This window comes from Notolepis coatsorum, assembly GCF_963971535.1.
Source record: "Notolepis coatsorum genome assembly, chromosome: 2".
NCBI lineage: Eukaryota > Metazoa > Chordata > Actinopteri > Aulopiformes > Paralepididae > Notolepis > Notolepis coatsorum.
Window position 1 is genome coordinate 24415468 of NC_140166.1, and position 22368 is coordinate 24437835.

At 45.8% G+C, this 22368-nt stretch overlaps 1 protein-coding gene across 1 annotated transcript in view; it reads left to right on the forward strand.

Annotated features, from left to right (window-relative positions):
- The window catches only part of pdzd2 (PDZ domain containing 2), a 183704-nt gene that overhangs the window by 100591 nt on the left and 60745 nt on the right, over nt 1–22368 (forward strand). The window contains exons 7-9 of the mRNA XM_084308088.1: nt 297–519; nt 10204–10321; nt 10910–11042. Coding sequence (XP_084164214.1) covers nt 297–519; nt 10204–10321; nt 10910–11042 — 474 coding nt within the window. The remainder of the gene's footprint in view (nt 1–296; nt 520–10203; nt 10322–10909; nt 11043–22368) is intronic.

Here is a 22368-nt window from a genome sequence, read left to right on the forward strand (position 1 = left end):
CACACATTCACACACAGGGGCGACAGTGGCTCAGGAGTGACAGTACTAAAGGATGATAGCAGCCGTCTGATATCTGGAGGTTCCCGGTATTTTTTTTTAGAAAATTTATTTGAATGGCTTAAGGCTATATCTGTACTTGTTGTTTGTTTGTTGTTGTTGCATATTTTAAATAAACTTCAATCAATCAATAAAAAATGTAAATCGTTGAAATTGAAAGTTGATTAATCCTACTCATGTCCAAATGACTCCCTAAAGTTTCATCTCTGTGCCTGCCCCCCCGCCCCCCCTCCCTACAGCAACTAAAGAAGGGTGTGGTGACCCTGACCGTGCGGACTCGGCTCCGTAGTCCCAGCCTGACCCCCTGTCCCACGCCCACCCTGCTCAGCCGCTCCAGTTCCCCCAACTCCAACACCAGCGGGGGCACACCCGTCCCGGCAGGGGTCGACGAGGCAGAGGGCCGCAAGGGTCCCGGGCCTGGTCCCAAGGACCGCATCATCATGGAGGTCACCCTCAATAAAGGTCAGTTCCTTTACTTAACCCTAACCCTATTATATACACTAAATATAATACATTCTTTACATTAAATATATACATTAAATATATACATTATATATATACATTATATACACTAAATATATACACTAAATATATACATTCTATACATTAAATATATACATTATATACACTAAATATATACATTATTTACATTAAATATATACACTAAATATATACATTATATACATTAAATATATACATTATATACACTAAATATATACATTATATACATTAAATATATACATTATATACACTAAATATATACATTCTTTACATTAAATATATACACTAAATATATACATTATATACATTAAATATATACATTATATACACTAAATATATACACTAAATATATACACTAAATATATACATTATATACATTAAATATACTAAATATATACACTAAATATATATACATTATATACATTAAATATATACACTAAATATATACACTATATTGTTTATTGTTTAAAAGGATCCCCATTAGCTGTCACCTACAGTAAGTGGCGAGCTAGTCTTCCTGGGGTCCACACAGAAGGACAACAGAACAGACAAAACATAACAACATGAGATACATAATCACAATTAACAATGATAATCTAAAAACAGTAAAACATTGTAGACATCATTATCAACATCAGAATATTTTGCTCACATATTTAAGTAGTGCATTCTCAGGTGGTATTTGAAAGACACTTTACTTCAATTTCAGTGGGCAGTTATTCCAATGATTGATGGCACGATAAACAACAGTCCTCTTTAAAGCATTTGATTTTGGACGTGGTAACATAATCTGTCCATCATCAGCTGACCTAGTAAAATAAGAATGAACCTGACTGCATCTGACAATTTGTTTGTATAAGAAAACAGGTTGAGACGAAAATACAGTGTTCCTGAAAAATGTAACTGTGTTGAAAACGTTAGGTTATGACTATAACCAAGTTCTGTTAATAGTGGTGACACTCGGCGTCACTCATGCACTGTCCTCGCACACGTGCACGCGCACTGAATAAAGACCACAATGTACCTTTATATCCCAATATTTGTCTGACCACACCCCTATCAGCTCACCTACATAAGCAGGTGTGTGGTCACCTGCTCTCCTCCTTCCCAAGCTTTCACCACAAGGTGAGATCAAGGGCTGCAGTGGCGTCGGACGCCGAGCGTCACCACTATTAACAGAACTTGGTTATAGTCATAACCTAACGTTCTGTATCATAGTCGGTTCCGCTCGGCGTCACTCATGCACATAGGGAGGCCGAGCGGAGCCACCGGCTGACAAATACACCCCGCTGAAGGCCCCCCACAACCATCAGAACAGGGAGGGCCGAGCCCCCCCGACCCCCCCTAATGGAGGGCACCCCCCCTATTGGAGGTTTCCCGGGAGGGCGACGGACCCGACCGTGCGAAGAGGCACTCAAGCAACTCAACGCACAGGGTGAGTTGACCGTGGCCTGACCCCACGACTACACACACGCACAACCCGCATGCCACCCGGGAACGAACGGAGGGAACAACCTCGTTACTGCCCCCAGAATCACGGGGTCAAGGGCAAACCCAACCCCGTGGCAAGGCCGTAGCAGCGGAGCGCGAAGGAAGGCCCAGACCAACCAAAGGGACTGGACCCCCTGGAACGGGGGCCCGGAGAAGTCCATGATGCCAGCATCAAGACCCCACCAGGTGGGCACTTAGTGACCCCGCCCCCCACATCGCCAGCGTATTCGGACAAAGGCCCCTCAGCCGAGCGGGCCCTGTCCCCCCAATAGTCCACCGCCTGGCACACTGACCCTGCAGAACAGGCAGTCAGCATGGCCGTAAGCACACAAAAAAAGGTTAACCAACGGAAGCAGGCAGCGCACCGGGGAAAAACCAGGCAACAGGCTGTTAACCCGAGCCTGGAGACTGCGGACGAGACAGGCGCCAGAGGGGACAGCTGAACACAGCCGCCCCGGCGGAAGGGGCGTATGCTGGCGTTGTTGCATGACCGAGCCTCCATTTAAAAAAAACCCACCCAGAGGGGTTGAGGCAGAGAAGGCTGACACGATTGGCAGACGTCATGAACGTGCAGGGGCACCCTCAACCGGGTAACCCGGGAGTTGACACTGCTCCAACACACCAGGGAATCAACCACCTTGGTGTTACCCAATGCGGTGGTTGTTCCTATAACCCCTCAAAAAAAAACTCCAAAACACACCTGCGGGTATACACCGGCTATACCGCAGTACAAGTGTTTCAGTTTTCAAAAAAGGGTTAACCCAGGCCTACGGGTCGACGAAACATTACTTCGGACCGGGCCCGGCGATACGGGAAGCACAGGGTCACCAGAGGAGGTCAAAGACCACCCCAACAGGCCCCTCTTCGCCATGCGTGAGAGAGGAGCGAAAAGAATGGAGAACCAGCCCCAAGCACACCGTACTTGGTATTCCCAGGCGGTCTCCCAACCAAGTACTAACCAGGACCAACCTGCGTAGCGGCCGAGATCTGACGAGATCGAGCGTGTACAGGTTGGCATGGCCGTAAGCCATTACGACAATGCAGAGTAAAAAATGTACCCAACTAGGGTCTCCATAGCGCTTAACCCTGTGACACCCGGACCGACCTGGCATTTTTCCCCCTGAAAAAAGCCCAAGTCCCTCAGGGTACCAGAACAGCAGATCTGCATCCCCGGCGGACAACAGGTTTAACTGATCCGGACCAGCGTGACCAGAACCAGTCCCGTGCCCTAACCACGCCGACATGCCTACTCCAGGAGAAGGGGCAGATATGCGTGTTGATCTTAAACATGAAAAGAAGGCGCCACCCAGACGTTCGGGGCGAACCGCGCCTGGTGGCCCACCCCCAGGGCGTGAGACCCCTCTACATATGTTCAGATCCATTCCGTCATCATCCCCCAGATATGAACGAGAATCCGTCGATAACCAAAACAGGTCGTCGGAAGAGGAAAAACCTCCATCCCAGTTGCTTTATAAAAACGCCGTTTTAACCTCAAGCAACCAAGGCGTGCCAGTCAGTCGCCTGATTACAGAACACCCCGAGCTAGCACTATGCGTGCGTTGGGACACAACCACATCAATGAACAGGCTATTTAGACCTGTCATTGAATCCCCAAGGCGCCCAGGGGAACGACAAGAGGGGTGTGATACTTCCTAACTCCAACTCTTTTTAAAAGAAAAGAAGGAAGCACCAACAGTATGTATCCCAGTCTACACAGCCGGGGGTAAAAATTGTTTACATTTTTACATTCCACCACCCTCCCATAGAGAGGAGACGGAAATCCCCAGAGAGACTTCCCACGCAAGCTGTACAGATTGAAAAGAATATATTGCACCTTGAGCCACGTAAAAGTTTGGTTTTAGGGCTCTCCGGGGAGGAGGCACTGAACCCATACACACTCAATAATCGAATTGAATCGAATACACACACAATAGAGTAGGACTCCTTCTTGAGGTTCCACTCACCTTATCAATCTGATGAGGAGGCTCTGTACTCTGAGGAGGCTCCCTCACATGGAAAGAGAGTCCCAACTCACAGAAGGCCCGAATAGGAGCTTCGTGAGGAGGAGCCCTGACCACCCCCCCGAAACAGATCCATCATATGGACCTGAACAGCACACGGAAGTCCTACCAACAGAGACGCGCACAGTGACGTACTCTATGGCAGGGGAATTTCTGCGGTGCACACGCCCAATATTCCAGGGCGTGGGACCAGGAAACTCCCCCCCCCCCCCCCCCCCCTCACCCTGTAACGTGCCGAACCGCAACGTGACAGGAACCTTGAAGGACAGGTGGGTTTACCCCTGACCAACAGAAACAAGGGGGAGGAAAGGTTACCAGTTCACCCCTTTACGACCCCACACCCATGATACGATGTAATGACAAAAAGAGAGTATGACACATAGTCAGCTCCATGAAGCGTCTAACAGCTTCACACAGCGCATGTGCTAACCTGCTATCTGATTTTTACTAAGGAAAAAACACAGACTAGAGAGGGCTCTCCAAGAGCCCCGGTACCAAACTTACACATGTGCTTCTGTGGCCAGCCCAACCCAGTTGTAGGTCACATGACACACACAACCCATCATCACCTACAAAAAATGGCAAAAAACACTCTACAGAGGAACTCCGTTTTTCATAATGAGAGAATACATAATTCTCGATTAGTATCGGCCACAGGCCTTGCTAAGCACACACGAAAAGCGACCAAACAATTTTTTCTTTTAGGAAAATAAAGTTTCTCAATCAGTTTTTAGCACAACCTCAGCAATCAAGCTAAGGGTTACATCGTATCCCTACCACACAGTGACACAATGTAGTGTAACAACATGTCTGAGAGGAGGATGAAGAAGTCCCCAGGGAACCGGGGGGAAAACACAACCCTCCTACTTTACCCTTAATACGGCCAGTTAAAACAGGAAAACCTGTTAATATGTGAACACACTGTTCATTGTCATTACAGGCTGAGAAAAGAATCATTCTTTACTCATATGTCACTAAGCATAGCTTTATAGGTTAGTTAACCCCCTTAGTTGTGAGTACACGGTACATAAACACACATGATGTTTCTCAACACAACAAACCAGATCATTTTCACATCTGTAATAAACAACCCTATTTGCATGGAGAAGCTAATGCCAGTGACAAGACAATTCACACAAAACTTGCATCGTATTTATAGTGCAGCAACACTCGTTTTGGAAAACATCGTTATTTACAAAATATTTAGAAGGGAAAGCAAGAAGAAGTGCTCAAGGCCTGGTCAGAACCTTGCCTACCTTGAGCGCAGATCAAGTGAAACTGCAGTCTCTAACAAGGCACCGTAGTAAACACAGCCGTTCTGTGTTGTCGACCTGGGCAGCGTCGCCGCTCCATCCCGCCGCTACGGTCCCCCTTGTTGACGCAGTCCTTGCCGTCCTGGCTCAGGGCAGGTTCGACGAACATCCTCTGTCAAAGATGACGTCGTAGTCAAGAGTGTTTAAAACATGTTATAATCAAAGCACGTTCAACAGTGTAGCATTAAGCTAACGGCCGCCCTCGGCCGATAGCAGCAAGCTAACGTTTCCTAGCCTAGGTAGGCCACAACTAGCACGCAAGCTAACGTTTCCTAGCCTAGTGATCACAACAGGCTAGCGCCGCAGCTAACAGCTGACTGGCTAACAGTAGGCCACCACTAGCACGTAAGCTAAGCAGCTATCACCTGAACTTGTACACAATGATATAACAATCACTCAGACAGGCCGCCGTTCTGAAACCCTCCTCACTTTTTAAGAGAAAAGAGAAACAAGATGTTAACACAGTTTTACAACGGTGATTTTACCAACACCCGACGGAGCCAGCACAATACCCAACTGGCCTGTAGCTGACTTGAACACAGATCTTCCGCTAACGAACATCCATGCCCATATTTCCTCGTGAGGGAATACTCTCATTTGTATATGAAAGAAGGGGCCTCACGGTGACAGAGAAACATCCACTCGTCCAGAAAACACAGGGATCACCAGTGTTATTGGTCGTGGCCCACTAGTTAACTATAATGGGCTTCAGACCAAGGTCTTCCGTCGCCTAAGAGGCTGAACAAAGGACCCTAGTCTGGGGCCGGTTTTCATAAACATTGTCAACTAGCCCCCATAGCACTAACAGACAAGTGGAGCTCGCCAGCAAAAACATTACTCACCAAACCTGGAACCCACCGCTTCTCACAACAGCGGCGCGTCCTACAGTCCAGCTGTGCCTTTACCGCAACCAGCACACAGCAAGGACTGCAGTTGGAAGGCATGTAGCGGCGCGAACTCCCAATACGAAAACCGGTGGAGGATTTTTAGAATGATCATCATCTTCCAGACACTCCAGTACGAAGACAATATCGCCGTATTTTCTCGAATATAGTGAGAGAGAAAATAAAGATATGATGTCAACGTATCACTTGTTTTCCAACTCTTCTCCTACCATCACATCACGTCAAGTGGGGATCTACCGAGGCACTTCCTTGTGGTGAAAGCGAGAAAGGAGGAGAGCAGGTGACCACACACCTGCTTATGTAGGTGAGCTGATAGGGGTGTGGTCAGACAAATATTGGGATATAAAGGTACATTGTGGTCTTTATTCAGTGCGCGTGCACGTGTGCGAGGACAGTGCATGAGTGACGCCGAGCGGAACCGACTATGATACAGAACCAGCCTATTCTCTACCGTTAACCATGAGAGTTGCCGGTGCATAGTTATAGTGTTCTCATGGAACAATGTAAGACTAACCTTGCAGCTCTGTTCTGGGCATTAAATATATACATTATATACACTAAATATATACATTCTTTACATTAAATATATACACTAAATATATACACTATATACATTATATACATTAAATATATACATTATATACACTAAATATATACATTACACTAAATATATACATTAAATATATACATTATATATATACATTATATACACTAAATATATACACTAAATATATACATTCTATACATTAAATATATACATTATATACACTAAATATATACATTATATATACATTAAATATATACACTAAATGTATACATTATTTACATTAAATATATACATTATATACATTAAATATATACATTAAATATATACATTATATACACTAAATATATACACTAAATATATACATTATATACATTAAATATATACATTATATACACTAAATATATACACTAAATATATACATTAAATATATACATTATATACACTAAATATATACATTATATACATTAAATATATACATTACACTAAATATATACACTAAATATATACATTATATACATTATATACATTAAATATATACATTACACTAAATATATACACTAAATATATACATTATATACATTAAATATATACATTATATACACTAAATATATACATTAAATATATACATTACACTAAATATTAGGGCTGTCAGTTTATCGCGTTAATTATATTAATTAATTACACAGCAAATTATCGCGTTATGAAAATTAACTCAAAATTAATTACATTTTTTTTTTTTTTTTATACATTTTTTTATCTCATTCATTCCATAATAACGTAGAATACACATTACAGACTTTTTTTTATATGGTCCATTTGCATGTTCTTGGTATCTGATTCTAGGGACATCTATGGATCTCAGGGAATGTATTCCCAGTGTCAGAAATACTGTGTCTGTTACTAGGCTTGAGTAAATTGTAATGAACCAAATGAGAATATCAATAAATTAATTTTTTTATCTTTGACTGTGAATAACACTATGCTCAAATTGACCAGACCTGAAAAATCTAAGCAAATTAATAGATGGAAGATGATTAAACAGAAGGCTTTGTAGATACAGTACTGAATTCTGCCATCCGGACACATGCTATTTGAAATATGATTATAGAATATAGAATATCAGGCATAAAATGGTTATGCGATTAAAATGCGATTAATTAGATTAATTAATTACAAATCCTGTAATTAATTAGATAAAAAATTTTAATCGCCTGACAGCACTACTAAATATATACATTATATACAACATTAAATATATACATTATATACACTAAATATATACATTATATATAGGGATGCTCGATATTGGCTTTTTTACCGATACCAATATACCGATATTGTCCACCTCTTAATTTCCGATACCGATATCAACCGATACCGATATATGCAGGGTTTCATCATCATTAGGTGGCTTCTTCGTTCCGAAGGTTGCCTATCACTCTCCAACCCATTCTGTCCCCACTTCTTCTCTCCAACTCCGTGACTCCGCCTCTCACTCCACTCCAATCACAGACATTGTCTACCCAGCCTCTTCTTGGTCTTCCACTTCCTCTCTTTCCATCCACCTTCCCCATCACCACCTTCTTGAACATCTCCCCGCTGGATCCTCTCAGAACATGCCCGCACAACTCCATCTTTCTCTTTTTCAACCTCTCCAGCAGCTGTCCCCCTTGCATATCCGCTCTTCTCAGTACCTCCTCATTCTTGATCTTATCCTTCCATGTTATCTTCAGCATCTTCCTCAGTGTCCACATTTCAAAAGAGTCTATCATCCTCTTTGCCTCTTCATTCAGCGTCCATGCTTCTGCTCCGTATGAAAAGACTGACATAACATACATTTCCAAAATCCTGGTCTTCGTTTTCCAACTTATGTTTCTTCTCAATAATTCTTTATGGTTCCAGAATGCGCCCTTTGCAATTCCGGTTCTTCTCTTAATGTCCATGTTAGCTCTTCCACCTTCACTGATCCAGCTTCCAAGGTACATGTACTCCTTCACTTGTTCAAGTTTTTCTCCATCCACCTGTATTTTACAAACAGTTCCTGGTGTTTTTTCAATGATCATTACTTTAGTTTTCTTTGTGTTTAGTGACATTCCATAGTTTTTGCATTCGACATTCAGCTTATTCATCATGTCCTGTAGATCTTCTTGACAGTTACAGACTATAGCAGTGTCATCCGCGTATCTTATATTGGTGATGTTCTCTTCGCCAAGTTTTACTCCTTTCCCTCCTCTCAGACCTTTTTTCATCAGTGATTCACTGTACATATTAAAGAGTACAGGGGACAAGATGCATCCTTGTCTTACACCCTTCTCCACCGGGAAGTCTCTTGATTTCTCCTTTCCTATTCTAACATTAGCCTTCTGCCTCCAGTATAAGTTGGCAATTATTCTTCGGTCAGAAACTGGTATTTTGAATTCTTCCATTGTTCTCATCAATGTTGTATGTTCAACTCTGTCGAAGGCCTTCGTGAAATCGATGAAGCAAATATACAGCTTCTTCTGTTGGTCTATCGATTTTTCACCAATGATTCTGAGTTGGCAGATTGCATCTCTTGTTCCTTTTCCTTTGTTTCCTCCCCCAAAAAATGCAATAATTTCAGGTAATTAACATTACATATCTCTTATGCATACTTTTGACAATAAATAAAATCAGAATTTGTTCTTACTTGCTTGCCTGGGTAAATAAAGGTTATAGAAATGTAAAAAAAAATTAAATAATTTTTTTTTGAAAACCGATACCGATATTTTCCGATATCACATTTTAATGCCGATATCGGCCGATAATATCGGTAGGCCGATAATATCGGACATCCCTAATTATATACATTAAATATATACATTCTATACATTAAATATATACATTATATACACTAAATATATACATTATATACATTAAATATATACATTATATACATTAAATACATAAATTATATACACTAAATATTTACACTAAATATATACATTCTATACATTAAATATATACATTAAATATATACATTAAATATATACATTATATACACTAAATATACACATTCTATACATTAAATACATACAATATATACACTAAATATATACATTATATACATTAAATATATACATTATATGCATTAAATATATACACTAAATATATACATTCTATACATTAAATATATACACTCTATACATTAAATATATACATTATATACACTAAATATACACATTATATACATTAAATATATACATTATATACACTAAATATATACACTAAATATATACATTCTATACATTAAGTATATGTGTGTGTGTGTGTCTCTCTCTCTCTCTCTCTCTCTCTCTCTCTCTCTCTCTCTCTCTCTCTCTCTCTCTCTCTCTTTCTCTCTCTCTCAGAGCCGGGCGTAGGGCTGGGTATTGGAGCCTGCTGTCTGACTCTAGAGAACGCAGCCCCTGCCATCTACATCCACTCCCTGGCCCCCGGCTCCGTGGCCAAGATGGACGGCAGGCTGAGGTAACCTGTCACTCTCACTGGATATTAGATTAAGATTCAAATGTATTGTCATCATACAGCACAAGTACAGTACAACGAAAAGAAGTTTGGCATCCAACCAGAGTGTAAATGTAACAGTAAAGTGCAGTAATATACAATGTACAGGTGATTCAACTGGATAAAAAATAATAGTGCTAATCAGATGTATGTACATAATTGTAGTATACAGGTATATAGTGATACAGGTAAAAGGACACTATGGTAGTAAGTCATACTGGTCAGCAGTGTAACTAGTAAGAGTAGGTAAGGGATGTGTACAGATATAGATATAGTATATACAGCTATGTAACAAGGATTATATGCAGGTATGTACAGACAGATGTATGTTTCTAGGCAACGGTTCTGTCTTTCAACCTCCTATGAGCTTGTGACACTTGTCTCTATCTGTTGTTGTATCTTTACAAATAACATTGTGATGTCATCAAGTTCCGCTACAGGTAATAAAGAGACAACGTCAGAGGTGGGCGGGGCTTATTAGGTGAATAGAATAAAAAAATAAAGAACGTTTGCTCTGATTTGGAACAAACGGCACCCTCTCTCTCTCTGTAGTCGTGGAGACCAGGTGTTGGAGGTGGACTCTGTCAGTCTTCGCCACGCGGCCCTCAGCGAGGCCTACGCCATCCTCAGTGAGTGTGGCCCCGGATCCGTCAGCCTCATCGTCAGTAGACACCCCAGCGCCAAGGTGAGACACATACACACACACACACACACACTGTGTGATTTTACATGCTTTTTTATGCTTATTTCTGTATGTACACTCGATGTGACTGTAAATTAGGGAAACCTCAGTTGCCTTTTGAGTTTAATTAAATAAATGTTTGAAATTAAATGAAATGAATGGAACCTCTAATCCTGGCAATGTTAGTGCCTTGCTCTAACCGTTGAGCTACACATGAATATAACCCCTAACCCTGGCAGTGTTAGTGCCTTGCTCTACCCATTGAGCTACACAGGGAATAGAACCCCTAACCCTGGCAATGTTAGGGCCTTGTTCTACCCATTCAGCTACACAGCGAATATAACCCCTAACCCTGGCAGTGATAGTGCCTTGCTCTACCTGTTGAGCTACACAGGAACCTTGGTTGTTAATCTGGAGATAATGTTCTTTTTTCCCTTTCTTTCAAAGTTGACTTTTTGTAAACATGTGGCTTTTCAGCCACAACATCAGTGACATCAGTAAATGTTCCCTCTAGTTCACACATCCTGCACTAAAACTAAACCTATCTAGTTCAGGGGTTCCCAAAGTTTTCATGCCGCGACCCCCGAAATAACAGTGTCAGAGAGCCGCGACCCCCACTATTATAGGAGGTATAATTAAAAAATAAAATAAAAATAAAAATGTAAATTATTTATTATTATTATTATTATTTTTATAAATGGAAATGTATGGTTAAAACATGCAAACGTTCAAACGCACACACACTAATAAGCATTGGAGGCTTTTAACCAGGGCCAGACTGGGGAAATCATTCAGGCCAGGAAATATAGTGCGAAATATAGCCCCAGTCAGGCCACTTTTTAAGCGGGGTGTCCCCCACCAGGACATTTTGTGTTACAAAGACTTCATTTCCTGCATTCTGGTGCAGGAATTGTTTTATTTGTACCCTTTAAATGCCAGTGTTTGTGATGACATGACTGCATAAAAGATTTTTTTAAATTATTTTCAAAATAATTGTATTTAATTTTTTTAAACGAACCCTCTCTAGTTCACACATCCTGCACTAAAACTAACCCTCTCTAGTTCACACATCCTGCACTAAAACTAACCCTCTCTAGTTCACACATCCTGCACTAAAACTAACCCTCTCTAGTTTCTTTAATAGTTGTCATACAGAAGTACAGGATACTTTCATACAAAATGCTTCTTACTGTTACGCTCCAGAGACTGTGCTAGACAAGATAGTATCAAATAACATAGTATAGCATGTAATTTAGAAGAAGAAAATGAGGTCACAGTGTTCGGTATAGACATATGTACAATGTTCTGAGTTACCATATAATATACAATACTATGCAGTGTACTAATGTACAGTACTATATAGTGCAAAGCAGAAATGGGATGAGGTACAATTTAGGTACAATTTACAGTAAGGTGTACGAGTTGTAGTGCAATCCTTCATCAATAAATATAAAGTGTGGGGAGTGGGTGCTACAGTGTGTTTGTTTAAAGTGGGTGTGTGCTATAAAGTGTGTGGAGTGGGTGCTACAGTGTGTTTGTTTAAAGTGAGTGTGTGCGTGTGGATGTGTGTGCTATGTGCGTTTGGTGGTTGTTGTTGTGTAGTGTTCATTGTTCGTTTAGCAGCCTGATGGCCTGGGGATAGAAGCTTCTTCTGAGTCTTTCTGTGCTCGCCTTGAGACTCCGGTATCGCTTGCCTGACCGCAGCAGTTCAAAGAGGCAGTTGTTCGGGTGACTGGAGTCTTTAATGATTCTCTTAGCCTTGCCCTTGCAACGCTTGTTGTAAATGTTCTGGAGGGTGGGGAGCCCCCCTCCAATTGTGCGTTCGGCTGAACGTCCTGGAGGTGATGTTGCCAGTCAAGATGCTCTCTATTGTACATGAGTAGAAGTTCTTAAGGATCTTCTGACTGACTTGGAACTTCCTTAGGCGCCTGAGGAAGTAGAGGCGTTGTCGTGCCTTCTTCACAACACTGTCAATGTGTGTGGTCCATGTCAAGTCCTCGGATATGTAGGCTCCGAGATACTTAAAGCTGTTGACTCTCTCAACCGGTGCCCCGTCGATGCTGAGGGGGCTGTAGTCCTTGACCCCCGACCTCCTGAAGTCCACAATCATCTCCTTTGTTTTGCTGACGTTCAGGGAGAGGCTGTTTTCCTGGCACCATCCTGCCAGGACCTTGACCTCTTCCAGGTAGGCCCTCTCGTCGTTGGCAGAGATCAGGCCCACCACCACTGTGTCGTCAGCAAATTTGATGATTGTATTGCTACTCCGCTGAGCCACACAGTCGTGTGTGTACAGGGAGTAGAGGAGGGGACTCAGAACACAGCCCTGGGGGGCCCCTATGTTGAGGGTGATGGATGAGGAGGTGCAGTTGCCTGCTCTCACCACCTGGGGTCTGCCAGTCAGGAAGTCCAAGACCCACTGGCAGAGGTCATAGTTCAAGCCCAGGTCCCTGAGCTTGGCTATGAGTATGGAGGGGACTATGGTATTGAATGCCGAGCTGTGGTCGATGAATAGCATTCTCACATAGTTCCCCTGCCTCTTGTCCAGGTGTGATGCTGCTGTGTGCAGCACATGGGCTATGGCATCCTCCGTGGACCTGTTGGGGCGGTATGCAAATTGCAGGGGGTCCATGTTGATGGGGAGGGAGGAGCAGATGTAGCCCTTTACTAGCTTCTCAAAGCACTTCATGGCTATGGAGGTGAGAGCTACAGGGCGGTAGTCGTTGAGGCAAGCAGGCTTGGATTTTTTGGGTACAGGGATAATAGTGGACTTCTTCAGGCAGGTGGGGATGACAGCCTGTTCTAAGGACAGGTTAAATATGTCAGTGAATACTGGGGCCAGTTGGTCGGCACAGACTTTTAGGACGCGGCCGGGGATGCCGTCCGGACCTGCTGTCTTCCTGATATTCACTTTTTTAAAGGTCCGCCTCACCTCATGCTCTGTTACCCTGAACACTGCGTCTCCATCAGCAGCCGACCCCCCCCCCCCCATTGCCGTGGCTTGTGGGCTGGTGTTGTTATTACCAGCATCAAACCTCGCATAGAAGGTATTGAGGTCATTTGCTAAGGAGATGTCACTGTTCAGTTTGAGGGAGGCGCCTTTGTAGTCTGTCATCGTTTTGAGCCCCTGCCACATAGCTCTAGAGTCAGCCTGTTCAAACTGGAGTTCAATTTTATCCTTGTAGTGTCGTTTGGCCTCTGTCACTGTCCTCCTTATGTTGTATCGCGCCACCTTGTGGTCATTCATGTTGCCTGCCACTAGGCCGCCGTTGTATGCTTTGGTGCGCGCTCTCAGAGCTTCACGGACGGATTTGTCTACCCAGGGTTTTTGATTTGGGTAAACTCTCATTTTGGTAGTGGGGATTGTTTCTTCCACCATAGTACGAACATAGTCCAGCACTGTCTCCGTGTAGACATGAATGTTATCTGTGTCGCGGAACACGCTCCAGTCTGTGCAGTCAAACGCAGCCTGTAGCGTCTCCTCTGACGTCAAATCCCATTTCTGCACCTCTCTCGAGACTACGGGAGTGCTTTTGATTCTTTGTTTGTACTTTGGTGAAAGGAAAATGGACGCGTGATCTGATTTACCAAAGCCACTAACAGAATGAGCCTTGTATCCACCTTTGAATTGCGTGTAACAGTGATCTAGGATGTTACCGCCTCTGGTGTTACAAGTCACATGCTGATAGAAGTCAGGTAATACCTTTCTCAGATTGGCGCTATTGAAATCACCCACAACTATGATGGCGGCATTAACGTTCGCTGCCTGGAGTTTGTTTACCTCGTCGTGAAGCCTGGAGAGCGCGGCACTATTGCTGGCTTGCGGTGGAATATACACTCCTACAAGGATGATCGCCGTTAACTCCCTCGGGAGGAAGAAAGGACGACACTTGATGGTTATATATTCCAGGTCTGGGCAACAGTGGTTCGATAATTCCTTCACGTTAGCTGGATCGCTCCAATTGTTGTTAAACATGAAGGCAATACCTCCTCCACGTTGTTTGCCGGACAATGCTGATCTGTCCTTGCGGTGGATGAAGAAGTGTTCGGCTGGTTTCATGGCGTGGTCTGGGACGTCCGGCGTCAGCTACAGATACAGCACTCAAAACTCAAACCTCTCATGCCTCTCTACCACTCTCTACCACTCCTCTATTGTTCTTGACCGGGCCAGATTTCACACCTCCACTTCCTCCCACAGGCTGGGCAGATTTTCATCTTAAATTTGTATTCGTCCCAAATGTCCCAGCCCCATCAGATTTCTTAGCTTTTTTCACTGTTTACTTATCATGCATTGCAACACTAATATATGGTCAGTACCCCAAGTCAGACTGCCCATATAAAAATTATTTTGGGGGTCTGAGGGCAGTAGCCCCCGACCCCCTCCCTGGGGAAGCACTTAAGTTAACTACCCTCCCTTTGTTCCCCCAGCCAACACCCCCGGAAAATTAACACCTGAGTAGACTTAAGTGGCACACAAGCAGCAACAAGCAGCAGACAAGCAGCAGAATTGGTTTGATTTTTGAGCGCTGCGTCTGTACGTCTCGGTGAAGCAGAGAACGTTACAATCTCTAACGTCTCTTTGGTATTGAATCCTTGCTCGGATGTCATCCAGTTTATTGTCAATTGATTGTACATTGGCTAGCAATATACTGGGTAGTGGTGTTCGGTGTCTTCTGGATCTCAGCCTGTTACGGATCCTGCACTAAAACTAACCCTCTCTAGTTCACACATCCTGCACTAAAACTAACCCTCTCTAGTTCACACATCCTGCACTAAAACGAAAGGTTATCCTATAACCTAGTTAATTCGCTCTTCGCCATTATGAGATATCTCTTATCTCCTAGCACATAATGTGCTCACGAACAAACAAATGCACTCACATGCACGTGACCAGGCCACGCCCCCGCGTCCACTATATAACGCCGGACATGGTCACACTCACCCTTCCTCAGAAAGATTTCCAACACTGAAAACCATCCAAGGGACCTCAGGGCGCTAAGAGCGAGACGCTCAGCCAGTATTCATATAACTAGGTTATAGGATAACCTTTCGTTATATTATCATACTGGCCAATCGCGTCTCGCTCTTCGCCATTATGAGATATGGGGCGATGGCTTGCCCGACAAGTGTACCCCTTGAGGGCCCGTAAGCCCCAACGATCTACCCTGACCGGCCAAGGACCAGAACGTCGTCCAGGGTAGAATACAATTCGTAAACCCCGACGACGCAGAGGCCCCAGCGCGGTCTCCACGCACTTGGTGAAGATGCGGGGAGCCAGAGAATAGCCGAACCGCAGCCTCTGGTACCCGTACGCTAAGCCCTGCAAAGGAAGCGTAGGTAAGCCCTAGGATGGAAGATCGGGATGCGAATACGCATCCTACAGGTCTATGAAGGTGAACCAGTCCCCCACCTGACAGCGTCTAACAGGTGGGAGACGGTCAACATTCTGAACCTTCCATGGGACAGGTCCAGTATGGGTCTGACACCCCCACCCCCCCCCCCCCCCCCCCGATTTCTCGGGCACCAGAGAATACCGGGAGGAAACGCCACGCATTGCGTCCTCCTTCGGGACCACGGCGATGGCTTGCTTCGCCAACAGAGATTGGATCTCGTCGGCCAGAGCTGTCACTGCTGTTGACCCTGACAATAGGGTCTGTACCAAACCTGAAAACGGAGGGTGGGGTACTGCAAACTGCAACACAAGTCCTTGCCTCAGCGTTCTCTCCATCCACCTCGACATATGGCACTGCTGTAGCCATATGTGATGATAATCCCAAAGCGCACCCGCCGCCACTTGGCGCTGGTCCGCCAGGAACCGTAGATAGGCGGCCCGGTCCCACCCGCTGTGCGTTGCCAACCCTGGACTCGCCAACCGCGCAAGCAGGGCGTCTCGCGGAGCCGGGATATCGCACCCTGACACTACCAACGAGGCAATCGCACCCAAGGGGGGACCCCGACAGAAAGGGCCGGTTTGATACGGGGGAAGCTGACATCACACTGGGTGACATAAGCTCCCCCACTGAACATCTCCCCAGCATGGACCGCTGAGGATCTGTTCTGCAGCTGGACATGCAAGGCGTGTGGTCCCCACACTGCCCGATAGGGTGGGTTCCTACACACCGTAGCCCTGCAGTGATATTACTACCACCCAAATCACGCGTGCCTGACTGACCACCGCTGGTCTTCCGGCCGTAGGAGGCACTAACGTGATACCCGGCCTGGCGAGGGCGGGGCTGCGGGAACTCGCGCTGCGACCCCCTGGGCCTCGAGTTCCCCCGCTGACAACCTTCGTCGTTGACAGACACAACACCATGCTCACCAAACACAGATGCAGAACGTGTGGCGTGGGAGCCGCTTGACAGCACAGCATTCTCACGGACAGACCCAGGCCTAGCCAGCAACTGGGTGTCAGCCCCTGTCCCCATGAGAAGCGAAACGTGGTTCACTGAAGGCACGTGGCCCGCAGCCAAAGGGAACAAATCAGAGCCCGTATCTGTCTGTTGTCTTTGTGTCCAGGGTACCTCAGGCGGGGGAAACATGGCCGCTGGTCGGGGGCCTCGCCACAGCCTCTGGCGAGGCCGCGCCCTCACCTCTGGCTGTGCGGTGTGAGGCGGTGTGGGGCCTAGGTCAAATACCGCCCGCGCTCCTGCGGAAAGACCAAAGTCCCTCTGCAGAGAGGGGAGCCCTGAGGAGGGAAAAACCTTCTCTCCTCCTCAAGGGGAGACTATTCCAAACAAAGATATCTGTGAACAAGCGTTGACAGCATCCTAGCCCTCCCTGCGGTTATAGCTTGCGGCTAGGTAAAAAGCTGAATAACCTCAAAACCTTGCGTGATGTTTTGACGTCGGCTGGCCCTAAGGCCCCACCACCCGACACCATTTTTGACAGAAAAAACAGCAATTTGAACAATGTTGCCAGTCGCTGCTAATTCTATACCGCGGCGGTATAGGCTTTAACAGCCCACCAGCCACCTGCCGGGCCGACTCGCCTCATGGTGTCGGCCGGGCGGGACACCGTTCCACCATGTCAGAGGCAAAGGACTGATGCCACCTGCTTCACAAGCACGGAACACCAGTGGTGGCTGCAGACCAAAGTCTACTACTAGTGAAGCACTGCCTCACTAGTAGGCATGCAGCAACCTCCACTGTGGTGTGCACCCATGAAGGGGTAAATGAATAAATGAACGAAAACTCCACTAACACACCCCAGCCCATCCACCCATGTAAATGGTAAACAAGCCCCCGTTAAACCATCAACATTAGACACTGATTGACCGTCAGCATGAATGGTTAAGAGGAGGGAAGACCTTTTAGTAAAGACAGCCCTCGGCGGGGAACAAGGAACGGCGTCCTAGCATTGTAGCATTAGCATTAGCCGTGCGCTCTAGGATAGCTGGGAAAACACCAAAAACAGAGTCATGACGACCATGTTTTCCCAAATATCCTGCCCCTCGCAGCAACACATCACTCTGCTGTCTCACGGGACAACGAGCAGTATTACTCATGCTAGTATCAATGCCTGACAACGCAGGCCTTACCCGTGCACGACTTAGCTCGACTGCTAACCGTCGCGCGACGTCCCTCAGTCCGCTGTCACGAGACGAGGAAAACCCAGGACAGGCCTGTTTAGGATGTGCCGAGAAGATTCCAGGGGCTGGTGAACTTCTGGCGAAAACCCAACATTGTGTAATTTCTCCCTGCGTTTCATAACAGCTAGTTCACGGAGTGCACTGCTACTACCGTGTTGGAAACAAAAAAGAGGAAGGGTGAGTGTGACCATGTCCGGCGTCATATAGTGGACGCGGGGGCGTGGCCTGGTCACGTGCATGTGAGTGCATTTGTTTGTTTGTGAGCACATTATGTGCTAGGAGATAAGAGATATCTCATAATGGCGAAGAGCGAGACGTGATTGGCCAGTATGATAATATAACTAACCCTCTCTAGTTCACACATCCTGCACTAAAACTAAACCTCTCTAGTTTTCACATCCTGCACTAAAACTAACCCTCTCTAGTTTTCACATCCTGCACTAAAACTAAACCTCTCTAGTTTTCACATCCTGCACTAAAACTAACCCTCTCTAGTTCACACATCCTGCACTAAAACTAACCCTCTCTAGTTCACACATCCTGCACTAAAACTAAACCTCACCCCTCTAGTTCACATCCCAGCGCTACGGATCAAACCCTGCACTAAGGGGGCTTTCTCACTAACCATTCGGGGTCGAATCACAGCCCGATCGCACCCAAAAAGGGTGTGTCCGTCCTACTGAGAACGCTCCCCCCGTCCCCGGGGACACTGATTCGCTCCAAACCTGGACCGCTGAAATAGGTGGTTCCGGGTGCGCGCCAGTGGGAGCGGGGGCCGTGGTGTGCGAGCTTGTACCAAAACACGGGAGAGGCTTGCTGTATCAACTTGCTGACACACACAACGTCATTACTGTAATGCTTTCATGCTTGCTTGAATTTTGGGCAGATAAAAACATACAGCAACAACTGGACAATACCCATGGCAATTTGGCGAGTTCAGACCTCAACCAAACAAGCATGTTGAGCCTCACGGCTGAAAACATGAAGCCACGTTACAAGCACAAGACTTCCCTGGCTCGCATTAGGCCTGGCAATTTTTTTGCCATTGCTATGTCTACTATACATTGGTTTCTTGTTCGAATGCATTTATTTCTATTAGACCAGTGGTGCCCAACCAGTCTGCCGTGATCGACTGGTAGATCAATGACATTCAATATAATTGCCGCGAGCGATGGGCTAATGTTAGCTGCTAACTAGTAATAAATAGGCTAAGCTAACTAGCGCTAGCTTAGCGTTAACCCCGGAAAATGCTCAAAGCGGACTCCACGACACCAGTTCCATTCGTGAGAAAAGGGGGGTGGGTTATATTGACAAGGCTTGACAACAGAGGCTCAAAGATAACTTCATGTTTATTGGTTATTCGTTTCTTTATATCGGGCATCCAGTTTCCACCACCGTGTTGACGTTCGAGAGTGACATCATCGCTACGGCAGCTTACACGCTCAAAACGCAAACCGTAAACAAAACCCAGAGCGCACCAAGACTGCAGTGTGTACGCAAACTAGAAGGGGGAGAGGGAGGGGGGAAGTTTGCACACAAGGACGGAACGGAGCTGATTCGACCCCGAATGGCAGTGAGAAAGCCCCCTAATACTCAACCTATCTGGGTTCTGCCCCCCCCCCCCCCCCCCTCCCGGCATCTGGAAGCCAGTCTGATCGGAGCCCCCCCCCCACCCTCACCTGCTAACGGGCTAATTATCCCACAGCATGAATCATTCAGACTCAACTGCATTCCTGCTAGAAGTTCCTGGCTTCCCTCCTCTGTATTAATCATCACACTTAGACACTGCACAGGAAGTGTGGTGCTGGTCTGGTTAGAGAGGGAGAGAGGGAGAGGGAGAATCTGCTGACTTGTCAGAGTTGCTCATATTGTTGCTATAATGATGAGTGTTGTTGATAAAGCGTACAGGGAGCGGTGGGCGGCGGCCTCTGTGGTTTTTTGGGGAATGTACCATTTTGGTGTGTGACACAGGGGTGGCTGGAGAGGTCAGGGGCTCCTCGCCGAGTGAGATGGAACGAAAAGAGAGGGAGAGAATGGAGGGAGGGAGAGAGAGGCAGCTGATCCTCTAATGCAGTGGTGCCCAACCCCCTGAAAACAAGAATAATGACTTTTCACCACCTCGCTGTGGTCAAGCGGACGGAATGACCCCTGTCGTGGTCAAGTGTTAGACACTCCACGGGTGCAACACGGCACTGGTGCAACACGGCACTGGTGCAACACGGTACTGGTGCAACACGGCACTGGTGCAACACGGCACTGGTGCAACACGGTAGTTCAAGTTCAAGTTCAAGTTCTTTAATAGTTGTCATACAGAAGTACAGAATACTTTCATACAAAATGCTTCTTACTGTTACGCTCCAGAGACTGTGCTAGACAAGATAGTATCAAATAACATAATATAGCATGTAATTTAGAAGAAGAAAAATGAGGTCACAGTGTTCGGTATAGACATATGTACAATGTTCTGAGTTACCATATAATATACAATACTATGCAGTGTACTAATGTACAGTACTATCTAGTGCAAAGCAGAAATGGGATGAGGTACAATTTTAGGTACAATTTACAGTAAGGTGTACGAGTTGTAGTGCAATCCTTCATCAATAAATATAAAGTGTGGGGAGTGGGTGCTACAGTGTGTTTGTTTAAAGTGGGTGTGTGCTATAAAGTGTGTGGAGTGGGTGCTACAGTGTGTTTGTTTAAAGTGAGTGTGTGCGTGTGGATGTGTGTGCTATGTGCGTTTGGTGGTTGTTGTTGTGTAGTGTTCATTCATTGTTCGTTTAGCAGCCTGATGGCCTGGGGATAGAAGCTTCTTCTGAGTCTTTCTGTGCTCGCCTTGAGACTCCGGTATCGCTTGCCTGACCGCAGCAGTTCAAAGAGGCAGTTGTTCGGGTGACTGGAGTCTTTAATGATTCTCTTAGCCTTGCCCTTGCAACGCTTGTTGTAAATGTTCTCGAGGGTGGGGAGCCCCCCTCCAATTGTGCGTTCGGCTGAACGTGTCACTCTTTGTAGTCTGCTTCGGTCTTGTGCAGTGCTATTCCCAAACCAGGAGGTGATGTTGCCGGTCAAGATGCTCTCTATTGTACATGAGTAGAAGTTCTTAAGGATCTTCTGACTGACTTGGAACTTCCTTAGGCGCCTGAGGAAGTAGAGGCGTTGTCGTGCCTTCTTCACAACACTGTCAATGTGTGTGGTCCATGTCAAGTCCTCGGATATGTAGGCTCCGAGGTACTTAAAGCTGTTGACTCTCTCAACCGGTGCCCCGTCGATGCTGAGGGGGCTGTAGTCCTTTACCCCCGACCTCCTGAAGTCCACAATCATCTCCTTTGTTTTGCTGACGTTCAGGGAGAGGCTGTTTTCCTGGCACCATCCCGCCAGGACCTTGACCTCTTCCAGGTAGGCCCTCTCGTCGTTGGCAGAGATCAGGCCCACCACCACTGTGTCGTCAGCAAATTTGATGATTGTATTGCTACTCCGCTGAGCCACACAGTCGTGTGTGTACAGGGAGTAGAGGAGGGGACTCAGAACACAGCCCTGGGGGGCCCCTATGTTGAGGGTGATGGATGAGGAGGTGCAGTTGCCTGCTCTCACCACCTGGGGTCTGCCAGTCAGGAAGTCCAAGACCCACTGGCAGAGGTCATAGCCCAAGCCCAGGTCCCTGAGCTTGGCTATGAGTATGGAGGGGACTATGGTATTGAATGCCGAGCTGTAGTCGATGAATAGCATTCTCACATAGTTCCCCTG